The sequence below is a fragment of the Indicator indicator genome, chromosome 8 (assembly GCF_027791375.1).
Source record: "Indicator indicator isolate 239-I01 chromosome 8, UM_Iind_1.1, whole genome shotgun sequence".
Taxonomy (NCBI): domain Eukaryota; kingdom Metazoa; phylum Chordata; class Aves; order Piciformes; family Indicatoridae; genus Indicator; species Indicator indicator.
In genome coordinates, this window is record NC_072017.1 from 1385288 (window position 1) to 1399411 (window position 14124).

General features: G+C 46.0%; 1 protein-coding gene across 1 annotated transcript; it reads right to left on the reverse strand.

Annotated features, from left to right (window-relative positions):
• Positions 1–6508: 6508 nt before the first annotated feature.
• On the reverse strand, positions 6509–13816 carry EXOC1L (exocyst complex component 1 like). Its single transcript, XM_054383261.1, has 3 exons — positions 13696–13816; positions 9228–9358; positions 6509–6772 (listed from the first exon to the last, which is right to left on the reverse strand). The coding sequence occupies exons 1-3, from the start codon at positions 13814–13816 to the stop codon at positions 6509–6511; spliced, it is 516 nt and encodes a 171-aa protein (XP_054239236.1).
• Positions 13817–14124: the final 308 nt, after the last annotated feature.

Consider the following 14124-nt stretch of genomic DNA (forward strand, 5'->3'; position numbering starts at 1 on the left):
TTTCTCTCAGCTGAAAGAGTTGAGGAAGTCAGAATACATTCAGGCACATCTCATTATCACAGTATATTAGAGGTTGGAAGGGACCTCCAGAGATCATCCACTCCAAACCCCTGCCAAAGCAGGATCATTTAGGGTAGTCCATACAGGAATGCATCCAGGTGGGTTTGGAAAAGCTCCAGAGAAGGAGACTCCACAACCCCCCTGGGCAGCCTGCTCCAGGGCTCTGTCACCCTCACTGGAAAGAAGTTTCTTCTCATGTTGAGCTGAAACCTTCTATGTTCAAGCTTGAATCTGTTGTTCCTTGTCTTAGTACTGTGCACCAGTGCAAAGAGCCTGGCCCCCTCCACTTGACACCCACACAGAAATTTATACACATTGATGAGATCCCCTTTCTGTCTTCTCCAGACTAAACAGCCCCAGGGCTCTCAGTCTTTGTCATAGGGGAGATGCTCAAGTCCCCTAATCATCCTTGTGGCTCTCTGTTGGACTCTCTCCAGCAGGCCTCTGTCTCTCTTGAACTGGGGAGCCCAAACTGGACACAGGATTGCAGCTGTGGTCTCAGCAGGGCAGAGCAGAGGGGGAGCAGAACCTCCCCAGCCCTGCTGGCCACATTTTTCTTGCTGCACCCCAGGATCCCATTGTCTCTCTTGGCCACAAGGGCACATTGCTGTCCCATGCAGAACTTGCTGCCCACCAGCACTCCAAGGTCTTTCCCTGTGGAGCTGCTTTCCAGCAGGGCAGCCCCTGTGTGTCAAGTGCAGACAGCTCCAGTGCACAGAAAAGCTGTTTATATGAGAACCCTCTGACACTCCATAGGTGCTGTCTAACCATTCTCCTCTGCTTTCATCACATGCTGGGTCCATCTGCTGGCTCCCCAGCTGCATCAGGTTATCACTCCTGCTACTCTTCAAAGGTGCATAAGAGGAACACACAGAACACCAACAACCTGCTGCACTTCAGGAATATCTCCCTTCCTTCCTGATTTAGGATTTTCCTTTCTGCTCAGCCACACTCAGACTGATGCAACTTGCTAACCTTCCCACTCCAGTGCTAACACACCCGGCCCATGTTGTGCAGAAAACACCTTTCCCATTAAAAAAATACGTGAAACTCAAGATCAAATACTTGTTCTGACACAGGCCAAGTTCTGTTACAAACTCAGGTGCAGACACTAAAACTTTCATGATATGCTGAGAGCAAACATATCATTAAGTTCTTCACAGATTAATCTTGCAGTCCAAAAGGAACAGAGAATTAAGCACAAGGAGCTAGCAATAAAGCTGCTTTCTCAGAAAAATACTTCAGTTGAGCTGAGACCACACCAGTCTCTGATAAATTCCTTTAGACTTTGCTGCATTGTTTGCTTTCTTCCAGTAACGTTACAAACAAAGCCATGGCTATAGGAAATCTATCAAAGACATCACTGACACAGAGTATCCAAGAAATACATGGATGGGATGGATTTCACAGAGTAATTTAAGACTACTCACTGAGCACTGTTTAGTCTAAGTGTGTAAACAGGCAAGCATGCTACTTCAGCATTCTAGCAGGTTAAAGCCTAACTTGAGCACAGCCTAACTGCAGCATCCCTGGGAACACCATTCATAGCCAAACACCGACTAAAAGATTAAGGATCATAGACTGTTAGGGGTTGGAAGAGGCCTCAGGAAATCATCCAGTCCAACCCCCCTGCCTGAGTAGGACCACGGAATCTACCTCAGCTCACACAGAAATACATCCAGATGAGGCTTGAAAGGCTCCAGAGAAGGAGACTCCATAACCTCTTTGGGCAGCCTGTTCCAATGCTCTGTGAGCCTCCCAGTGAAGAAGTTCCTCCTCGTGTTGAGGTGGAACCTCCTGTGCTGGAGTTTCCATCCACTGCCCCTTGTCCTGTCACAGGGTGCAACTGAGCACAGGCTGTCCCCTCCCTCTTGACACCCAGCCCCTCAGATATTTATAGACAGGATTTAACAGGAAAACTTAAAAGAACTGGTTACAGCAGCGACAGCCTCCCAAGGACACCGGCTGGCACCAGCTTCACCGCCTCCCACCTGCAAGTTCTGCAGAAGCCGCCCTGGAGTCAACCCTCGGCCCAGCCGCCACAGTCCCCAGCCCGGCGGCCCTGTCACGGCCAAGCCACCCCGGGGCGTCCAGCGGTGTCCGGCCCGCGCAGTGAACAGCGGCAGGCCCCTACATCCGCGGATGGGGGCAGGGTGGAGGATGCCGGGGCCGCTTGGCTCTCACCGCGGAGCCGCGGCAGGGACAGGAACGGCGCCGCCTCCAGCCGCAGACCCCCGGCGCCGCGCGCTGTCTGCAACTGCCGTTTCCGCTCACGTGACGCGGTCAGCGAGACCGCGGACTCGGAAGGTCGCACAGCGCCCGCTGGCGGAGGAGGTGACGCCAACGCTTGTAATGGGCCGCCTGCTGGAGCGGAAAGAGGGAGAGAGGGCTGGATCGGACCCCCGGTGGGAAGGCAGCGGGAAGCAGGCGCAGCGCCCCCTGTCGGAAGAGGTGGCGCAACGCTGGTAACGGGCCGCCTGCTGGAGCGGGAAGAGAGAGCCCTCGGTGCGAAGGCGGCGGGAAGCGCGCGCGCGAACTGCGGGCCTGCTTGCTCTGCCTCATGGCAGGCTTTGCGCTGTGGCCCTTAAAGCAGTGCCGAGCCCAGGCCGTGAGCGCCCGCGGAGGGAGCAGGCGGTGTTGCTAGGCTGGAGAGGTAACTCTGCAGTGTCTTCCGTGAGGGGCTTCACACCGCTGGCAGCACACTGTGAAGCCCCCGAGGTTCACTGGTGGCGAAGGGACCCTGGTAAAGGGTGGTCCTGCTGCTTTCCACTGTGTCTGGGTGCGTCTTGGTGAGGCTGCTCCTGACAGACTCCGGGGTGGATTGATTCGGGTCAGAGAAGAGAAGGGCCTGAAAAATCTGTCTGAGCTGTAAGGAGTTGTGAGGGAAGAAGCTCACTGCGTTAGCTGTGCACTGTTGGATCTGCTCAGCCGTTTGGTAAGGCCCTGCTGTGGTAATCACGAGGTGTAAACCAGGAAAAAAAATCATGCAAATAAGATCTCTGCCGTGCAAGCCAGGAGAAGTGTTTGTGTGCTGGTGTGATGGCATCAAAGAGTTTGTGACAGAAGAGCAATAACACAGAATCACAGAAAACACCTGGTTGGAAGAGACCTCCAAGCTCATCCAGTCCAACCCTCAACCCAGCACTGCAGGGTCAACGCCAAACCATGTCCCCAAGCACCAGCTCCACACACTGCTTGAACACCCCAAGGGATGGTGACTCCAGCACTGCCCTGGGCAGACCATTCCAGTGCTTGAGAACTCTCCCTGTGAAGAAGTATTTCCTAGCATCCAGCCTGAACCTCCCCTGGTGAAGCTTGGAACCATATCATAGAATCATAGAATTGTCAGGGTTGGAAGGGACCTCAAGGATCAGCCAGTTCCAACCCCCCTGCCATGGGCAGGAACACCTCACACTACAGCAGGTTGCTCACAGCCACATCCAGCCTCCAGGGATGAGGCTTCCACCACCTTCCTGGGCAATCTGTTCCAGTGTCCCACCACCCTCACAGGGAAGAATTTCTTCCTAACATTCAATCCTCTGCTCCTGTTGCTTGCCACCAAGGGGAATCTTCCACCAACAGCAAAACCTGTATTGTGTCAACTTGCTTCTGATACCTGTGTTCTCAGCTGATGTCATGGCAGAGTTATGAAGAAGTTTGACATCTTTTTGAGGTGAGTATATTCACAAATGAAACTGTACCCACGTTCAAAAGATACACACAACACAGTGCAGTACCACAGTATCTTAGAATATCAAATGACAAGGCCTGCATGATTTATTCACATTAATACATCAGTATGTCTTTAAGGTATGGTCAATATGATTTATTTAGCCAGGCCATGAGCAACAAGGAACAACAGAAATCATCTTTTCCAAGTTATTGAATTAAATTGCCAAAATCTGGACTTTTAATATGTAAAACCAAAGTCAGCATTCCAGTCTCATTTCTCCAAAGCATTAAACATGATGGCCAACAGAGTCTTGCTGAAACCTTTCCTTCTATTTCTGACTTACAAAACAGCATGCTGTGTACTTGTATCATTCATGAGGGCCAAGGTTAAAAGAGAAGGTACAGTTTGGTAATTTCTCAATTCAGCCATAAAATGTAACTGTCTCTGGCTGGATCTATAAAGATTGGACAAGGAAGGCATAAAAAATTGGGCAAGGTTTCATAAAGCTTTTGGTTGGTGGTCAAAAATCCTTCTTATTTCCTGCCTTTAGCTGTTAATTTTGCTTAAAAAGAAAAAAAAAGAAGAAAAGAAGAAGATAATAAACCAACCAAACGAAAGTCCCCAAACAAACAAAAAGGCAAAGAAAACACCAAACCAAAAACTCCAAAGCCCCAAAACCTCCAAGCAAACCAGAGCTTGTTAATGCTAAACTGTGGCTTCAGACATGTTCAAACTGACATGGATCACCTTACAGGATGCACAGTGCCATTCTCCTCTACTTCATCTTCCCACAGCTGCTCTTTAGAAAGGGGCTTTGATCTTCCAATACTGATTTCCACTCATGATAAAAATATTTGTGAATTACATATTACAAATGATGTGATGCAATCCTTCTTTTCAGTGCAAGAAGAATGATTCACACTGAAAGTGACTGAAAGGATTGGGGAATAGGTGGAGTACAGGGAAAGGAGTAGTCTAGGCTTTTGCTGTGAGTTACTGTGTGTGTGACTCCAATATACAAAGGAGAATAGGAAACAACCCAAAAGGCACAGTCCAGAACAGGCTTTCCCCCCCTGCTCTGCTTCATTTCCAAACTTATTTTTTAAATCCTAGAATGGCTCAGGTTGGAAGGGACCTCAGATTTCATCTCCTCCAACCTCCCCACCATGCCCAGGGACACCTCTCAACTACACTCAGCTGCTCAAGGCCTCATCCAGCCTGGCCTTCAGCACCCCCAGGCAGGAGGCAGCCACAGCCTTCCTGAGCACCACTGTCCTACTGAAGAGGTTCTTCCTCAGCTCCACTCTAACCCTGCTCTGCTTCAGCTTCAAACCATTCCCTCTTGTCCTTTAAGATGCTGGAAAAGATTAGTTCTCCATGAAAGAGAAACACACAGGAAAAGTCCTTCTGTTCTAATTACAACATCATGGATCTTAGATGGGGAAAACTATCTTAAAGCCATGAACTCCAGTGGAACTTCACCAGTGTATTTTTTATTGATAGGGAACTATCTTATCTAAATGATGGTGTTAAATGCTTTCTGTGGCATGGAGCTGCAGGTAACTGATGTATTTTTTAAGTATAGAGGAAGACAAATATGGTATTGATGAATACTACATACAAACTATTCTCAAATTCTTTTTGTCATAAGTTTCCCTGTAGTCTTGGTTGATGTTGGTGAAAGAGTTTTAAAAAATACATTTAGGAAAACAAACAAACACAAAAAAAAAAAACCCTTTTATGACAGCTTCTCTTCTCTCTCTTCCTCCCAAACATCTGAGCATGAAGTTGTTTCCTCATTATCACTCATTCCTTTTTAGGCTGCTGGAAGAGATATCTCTGGAAGAGATATGGCTGATAACAATTCCTCTGTTCCAAAGACAATCCACACTATATCCACAATCCCACATATCAACTCACTCCATCATTCAGCTGAAACCTTTTATAAGCAAGCTACAAATCCATTCGTGATAATCCTTTACTGCTGCAAGTTTCTTCCTATTCAGTTTTGGAAAGGCCTTGCAGGAGAAGCAGACAAATCCTCAGATCTGGTGATTCAAGCTACGTTCTTGTGGTGGGCTGAAAATTCCCCCCAACATAAAATTGCCAGACCAGCTCAGTGGAAGCAAATGAAGCATGCAACATCAGGGAATGTGATGGAGGAAACAGTTCTGCATTAATTAAAAGGTGGCCTCTTGAGCCACCTTTTCATTTATAATTTAGCATATTCACTCTCTCCTGTGGTGCAGCTCTGCTACATTAACCACACAGTGACAGTGCCCTGCACCTCAGGACGAAGGCTTTACCTCCTGGGACCAGGTCAGGCCAACAGTTACACAGTGTCTTAGTATTTGACATCTTACAAAGAACTGTGTAAATGTCCATGTCCTTTGATTAGGTCTAGAAAGACCTTTAATGTATTTTTCCTTTTGATAATAACTGAAATCATTCCCATGGACAATGGCCCTTCTTTCCTTTTGTTTAGTCTGATGGCCTAGTGAAGAGTGAGTTAAAGCTGAGCTGTGCTTCCATCAGCACTCAGCTCTGGTTCTATGTTGAAAGCCTCATCTATTTGTATTTACCAGAGTGAGACCCTCCTAACAGAGATATAAACAAATTGTCAGTTTTTAGGTAAAAAGTATGTTCCATTTCTTACTTCTGTGTAAAATTTAAAAGCAGATACTGCCTATCACTTACAATCTTTTGATCAGATGATTTATTAAATGCTGGTGGGTGAAAGTCAGCCAGTCACCCTCAATGGTAGAAAATGCATCTTTAGGACAAAGGCCACAGGGAGAGACATAAAAGGTTGAAAGCATAGAAGCATATCCTCATGAGCACTAAGCAATCCCTGTTGTTGGAGGACCAGATTGAATCATCATTTAGGTAGGTGTCATCAAAGTTGACAATCTTCAAGTCCTTCTTAAGGTACCTTGCGTTCAGCTTGTTTAAGGTTCGAGCGAAGGTGTACTTGGATGCACAGCTGTGTGCTTCCAGACTGTAGACTTTGTGGAAGTGCATATCAAAACAGGGATTGTCCTAAAAACAAAAGGGAGAGTGACATTATTACGTGCATTGCAGATGTTGGAAAGGCAATCTGGTGTTTTCTGTCCAGCTACCTTCAGGGTTTTTTTAGTTTGATGGACTCTAAAAAGGATTATCCATGGGGCAGCAATGTGCCCTTGTGGCCCTTGTGGTATCCTGGAGTGCGTTCAGAGGAGTGTGTCCAGCAGATCCAGGGAGGTTCTCCTCCCCCTCTACTCTGCCCTGCTGAGACCTCACCTGGAATATTGCATCCAGTTCTGGGCTCCCCAGTTCAGGAGGGACAGGAATCTGCTGGAGACAGTTCATGTGAGGGCTACAAGGATGCTGAAAGGGCTGGAGCACTGCCTGATGAGGAAAGGCTGAGAGCCTTGGGGCTACTTAGTCTGGAAAGGACAAGGCTGAGAGGGGATCTGATCAATGTCTGTAAATATCTGAGGGCTGGGGATCAGGAAGGAAGGGACAGGAACAGCCTCTGCTCACTCGTGCCCTGGGATAGGACAAGGGGCAATGGATGGAAACTACAGCACAGGAGGTTCCACCTCAACAGCAGGAGGAACTTCTTTACTGTAAGGGTCACAGAGCACTGGAACAGGCTGCCCATAGAAGTTGTGGAGTCTCCTCTGGGGCCTTTCCAGCCCTGTCTGGATGTGTTCCTGTGTGACCTGTGCTGGATTCTCTGTTCCTGCTCAGGCAGGGGGATTGAACTGGATGATCTCCAGAGGTTCCTTCCAACCCCTAACATCCTGTGATCTTGTGATTTTGCATCTCTGCTGTTCATACTAAGAGGTCTTTTAAAACTTGACAAAGTAGCAGTTTACAATTAGCTGCTGCTCTTTGCCATTAGGAGTTTTGCCTGAGTCTGCCTTTCAGTTTGGCCAAGTGATACGCTGCACTTCATTGGGATTATCCAGTCTTGCTTTGAAAGGAACCAATTTGTCATGTTGCCTAAAACACACCATGAAAAGCATTTGCCTTGGCCTATAACTATATATGCCAGTCAGGAGAAGAATATTGATTGCCCTTCCTGCCTGAATTGTAATTCTTTGTGCTTTCTGGCTCCTTGGCACAGTTCATCCTGGTAGCAGCCAGATTTCATTAAATTTTATGGATATGAATAAGGACTATTTATAGCAATATCAATCACCCTAGAATCATGAGTTTGAGGTTCATCGAGGCTTTTCTTTAACCAAAAATGAGACAGATTTTGATCAGCTGAGTTGTGGGAGGCTGAATGATCTCGGAAAGATCACAACAGAAAAAAAAGCTAAAGTAAATTCAAGAAGGCAAGGGATAAGGAAATCCTCTGGCTGCTTTGGCAGCAGGAACATCTCCAGAAGCAACAGGACTTGGAGAGTGGACACAAACTATTATTATTAGTTGTGGCTTTTTTTCCTCTCTGGCCTAAACTAGCGAAGAGCTCACTGGATGCAGGGCTACTCTGAACCTCAGCTCACCTCGTCCATATCCCAGGTTCCTGGTTTTAGACTTGAGGGTGAAGGGGACAGGACAGAAGGAGGACGACCAAAATTGGTCATTTTCCTTGGAGAAAGGCTCTGAAACCTTGCTTGTAGGCTTTTGATTTCCCTTTCACTGGGATAATGGAATCTGAATTCTATTTTATGCCCATTCAAAAGCATTTCCAATGGTGGGAAAAAAATATGATTTTTTTCCTGGACTATGGATGCATGGATGTCTATTAAAATGTCTTTTCATCCATGCAGCAGGATATTCTCCATGCCATATTCTTCTAGATTTTGTAAACCAGGATTTAATTCTGCTATTAGTGTTCTGTATTATACTACTATAGCCTCATTTTACCCTTCTGAAGTTGTATCTGAGAGATTAGGATTTTTTAGCAGCACATCAGCCTGATCTAGCCAAAGCTCTTTCATATTTACACTTAAAAATACACAAATATTGAATTGATCACAGTAATATGAGATTCAGCTATGTGAATTGGGTGAGCTGGTACCCCAAACAATGCACCTGCAAGACGTTGTCACACAGAGAACAGGTTCCTACAGTCAAATGCTTGGGTCACATTCTCCATAACAATAGTTAATGGAATTTTGTTTTCAAATGCTCATTAAAACCTAGGGGATTAACTCCACTTTACACTGGGAGCTGCAGGTGGAGAATTTTTATCTCCCTTTATGATTCACAAAACAGAAAACATCCAGCTTGTCCCTCAGATCTCAAGTGGAGAGATGAAGACTACAAGCAAGGAAATCTCTCTTTCCTCCCCCCTACTTCAGCAGTGCAAATGCAATATGGAGCCTTTCATATGCAACAAAATCAAAATTCCTTGGAGGTTTGATTTATCTGCTTGGGTTTTTTTACGTAACTTTATTTTTCACACAGTGTACTTTAACTGCATTTTAATACTTGTACCCCAAATTTCAACACAAGTGAAGCATGCTCTATGTTTTTAACAATACACAACACTTACAGTATCTGCTTCTTTACCATCAATCATCTCCAGATCTTTCAAAAACCACTTTTCAACTATTTCATATTTCTCCTCTCGATCCACTCGCCAGTGTTTAACCATACATATTTCTACTTCCTCACTTCTAGTCACTGCAAGAAAAGAAGAATTTAGACAGGCAAGCACTTCCCAAAAATTCCAATAATAAAAGACTTAATCAAATCACATTTTATATAATAACTTCAATGGTGTCAGGCAGGGCTGTAAAAGGCTGCACTGGACTTAAGAGTTTTATTTTGCCCACATAGCAGTAATAGCACCATCAGTCACAGATTCATAGAATTGTTAGGGTTGGAAGGGACCTCAAGGATCAGCCAGTTCCAACCCCCCTACCATGGGCAGGGACACCTCACACTACAGCAGGTTGCTCACAGCCACATCCAGCCTGACCTTAAAAACCTCCAAGGATGAGGCTTCTACCACCTCCCTGGGCAACCTGTTCCAGTGTCTCACCACCCTCATTGGGAAGAACTTCTTCCTGATGTCTAACCTAAATCTCCCCTCCACTAGCTTGGATCCATTCCCCCCAGTCCTATCACTCCCTGACACCCTAAAAAATCCCTCCCCAGCTTCCTTGTAGCCCTCTTCAGATACTGGAAGGTCACAAGAAGGTCTGCTTAGAGTCTTCTTTTCTCTAAACTGAACAATCCCAACTCTCTCAGCCTGTCCTCATAGAAGAGGAGCTCCAGCCAGGATCACACTCATGGCCCTTCTCTGGACACATTCAGGTCATGAAACCTGCCATCTTTTAGTAGGTTTAGGATTTACTTCACCCATCCTGTACAAAAGAGAATCTTGCCCGTGCAAAATTCATCTGAACTCATTAGCAGTGCAGTGGAAACTTCATTCTGGCACTGGATCATAGAATCAGAGAATGGTCTGGATTGGAAGGGACCTCCAAAGGTCATCTGCAGTCAGCAGGGACATCCTCAACTAGATCAGGTTGCCCAGAGCTCCGTCGAGCTTCACCTTGAATATCTCCAGGGATAGGGCCCCAACCACCTCCCTGGATCTGTATGGCTAATCCACTTATCCTGCTCACTTTGAGGGGGAATCTTTTGGAGTGCTGGAGTCAGACAGCCACAAAACTGCTACCAAGGCTCTGTCTTTACTTGTGCTAGGCATGGATATTCTTTTATGAAGCTATCAGCTTTTTAAAGCAAAACTCTCATTTGCTTATAAAATACGTAAGTAGGCCATTTAACAACAGTACCAGGGGAAATATTCTTACAGCTTCGAACTGCCCAGGGCTAACTTTGTGGAATTACTATTTTCCAATTTAGGCAGGAAATCAGAGTAAGAAAAAAAAAAAAGAGAGAGAGCATGAAGACACTCTTTGCAACAACTAGCATTATTAATTGATTACACTGAGTGCTTTGATTTGATTTCTGTAACACACAATAATGAGCCTGAACAGTCTCCTCCAGTCTGATAGCTGCAGGGTTGGCCACTTCCTCAAGCCATCCCATAGCCTAAGATAAGGGTGAGATGTCTGGCAGGAGCTTTCTGCATCATAGCACAAGGGCTGGAGCAAGATTCCTTTATTTCTAAACACTGCTGCAACTTTTTTAAACTTATTTTGAAACTTGACTTAATTTGATCTCATTCATCTTAAAAGTTCTCTTACTTCTCACCTGTTTAGAAGAAAATGGCTATTAAATAAAGGAGATATATTGGAGATATGCCTTCTTTCCATTGCAAAGAAAAATGAAGTGGAAAATATATACATTTATTACAGTTTCTCTCCGCCTATTGATTCCTTGCCTGGGAAATGATTCTATGAAATACAAATCACTGTTGCTTTGGTTTTTTTCTGGCCCTATCAGTCATAGTTGCTCAATGATTTTTAACCAAAGGACCACCACTGTGGTATCTTCTATGGAGGCATCATATCATTTTTTATTTGCAAACAAACCTAGTAAGCTAATCTTAGCAAGGTCACATCATACTTTCGGTTTCTCCTATTTGGTTGGTTGTTTGCTTTCTTTTTAGGGAATGTGGTGTTGTCTCCCTCAAGAGTTCAAACTCAAAAATCCCCAGTCCTGTCAGAAATACAAGGGGATAGCCTTGTAGCCCCCAGGTCCCACATACTGCCATTCTTCTACCCCTCATGCAGAAGCAGAAATCATATGGCATAAGCACAAATGTGTTGGGAAGAACAAAACCAGGAGCAGTGGTGAAACTTGGGTGGACTATTTTCAGCTTAGAAAAGAAAACATCACACTTTTTTTACTTCTCCTGCATCTTAGATATTGCTGCTTCTTGCACTCAGCTGACAGAGTTACAGAAAATTTTATATAGAACATGAGCTCACATCTACCCTCTCATTCTATTAAACTGTAGAAGTTTTCCTGGGAGGGGATACATGAGCTCACATCTACAATCTCATTCTATTGAACTCTAGAAGCTTTCTTGGGGGAGGGGAGGATACATGAGCTCATATCTACCATCTCATTCTATTCAACTCTAGAAGCTTTCTTGAGGGAGGATACAGCCTCACAGAGCAATGGGCAATGCCTTCACAGGCTGCAAACTATTTCTTAAAGTCTTCTATGGACTGAACACCTTTCTCATAGTCTCTGTTGGGTAATATGATGTAATCTCTACCACCCTTCTCAGGTGTACCAACAGTAGGTCGGGAAAACCTCCTGGATCTGGCTACATTTTAGCTCTACATTCTTCCCAGGTTTATGAAGCATTTAATGAAAGGATGCTCTTGCCTTCATACAGGAACTGGGACTTGTTGTGAAAAGGAAAGGAAATAATGTTGGGCATATTGCACAAAATGAAGGTTGTTCAATTATCCACACCAAGATTTTGCTGTAATAAAGACTTCAAAAGGCACTGACTTCTGAAGTTTTGCCTAATTATTTTTTTTTCTTTTTCTCTTGTGGTAATTTGAAATCAGGAGGAATATACTGAGGCTGCAGTGCAGGGATAAGACTTTAGGTAATGTGTTCTGCTCCTGTAGAATCACAGCAGTAGATGCTGGCAGCTGGATGCAATCCATCTTTCAGAGTCAGACTTCCACTCCGCTCACCACTTAGTTGACTATGCCTGAATATATTAAAAGAGTTTCATGTTGGATATGGGAGAGATCCCACACAATACTCCACACAATTTTTCCTTTATTTCAGAGAATTCTAATCAGTTAATCTGATTAGAGGCTTTCTTTAATGGCTTGGTCTTCTCTACCTTAAAAATATATATTTTTTTTAACATTATTAAAGGTGCATAATGTTCTTTCTCCTCTTTGGATACTTAAAATCATAGAATCGTAGAATCAGTCAGGGTTGGAAGGGACCACAAGGATCACTTAGTTCCAACCCCTCTGCCATGGGCAAGGACACCTAACAGTGAACTCTTTAGATCTACCACATGCAACTAAACTGGATAGTTTTACAAACTATGAATCAGGTTGGCATTTCTGTGCATTTAGAAGCTCTGTGATGATCAGGAATCCATTTCTCAAGATTATTTTGACAGTTCTAAAATACAAAGCCTGTTCTACTAAAATTCCATGAGTGCAGGGAACATAACTTGCTCAGTATTTCCAATAACCTGTAAAACAGATGAAGGCTTCAGATGTTCAGCAGAATGATGACCACAGAGTACAGCTGGCATCATCCTGTGCTGGATGTTAACCCAGTCCGTGTCTCAAGCACATAGATTATTTCTACATGTTATATGTATTTTGAATCTGAAGAGGAAACAGACTGGAAGAAGCATTTACTTAACTACTACGTTGAAGTAGACTTGAACTACTAGGTTGAATCTAATGACTTGTGGAGGAGAGAATTTCTCTGGAGTACCTTTCAGTGCTGTAAAACTAAAAGGAACAACCTTTTCTGAAACCTTGCTGTAAAAAAGTTATGAAACACATGCAGCAATATCCAATTAAGGAAAGAGCCAGACAATTAAGTTTATCATAGCAATCTTGTTTTACTCGCAGCTTGTGCTAATTACTAACTCAAATCGCATTTATTTAAACCGCGAGTGCAGTTTATTGTTCCCTAAGTAATTGGTACGCTTATAGAACCAAGACAAGGGGTAGTGCAAAAGCTCTAAAAGTTACAAATGTTTCCTGCAAGGTTACCGTTGTTAACGCTTTCTTATGGAAATCCTGATTAGATGCAAGGCGCTGCTCTTTTAGGCAGAGTCGAGGCAGTGGCAGCTCTGCCGCGACCCGAACGCTTTCAGCACTTAAGTGTCGCCTTTCCCGGCAATAGCAAATCTGAAGCCCATACGAATCACAAGCAGGACAGAGCCCAGTTTCTGAGGGCTGCAGGCAGTGAGGAGAAACCCAGCTGGGCTCTGCATCTTGCCGGGTCGCGGCGGGAGCTGCAGCCGCCCCGCTGCCCGCCCCGGTCCGCTCCCTCCCATACGCCCGCAAGCCTTCGCGCCCCTGCCCGGCCGGCCGTCCCGGTACCTGCGGCGCACAGGTAGCAGCGCCCGGCGCCCGAGCTCTCCACCTCGATGAACTCCTGCAGCCTCTGCCGCCGGGGCCCGAACAGCCTCTTCACCAGGTCCTCCTTTACCAGCGAGGACATCGCCCCCGCACCGCGGAGCTGCTCAGCGGCGGGCCCCGACCCCTCGCATCCCGCGACCGCCGCGCCTCGCCGGACACCTGCCGGGAACCGCGCCCGAGGCTGTCCCGAGGCCGCGCCGGGCCCGAGGCCGCAGGGGAGGCATCGCCAGCCGCGGCCCGCGGCGGGGCCCCTCTCCCGCTCTGCCAACCGCCCGCGCCACCGGGACTAGTGAGGCTGCGGCCGCGGGCGCGGAGAGCAGCCGGGCCGCGGACCTCCCCGCCCCACGCGTGTCCGCCCTCCCTCTGTCCCTCCCACCCTCTCTGCCCGCA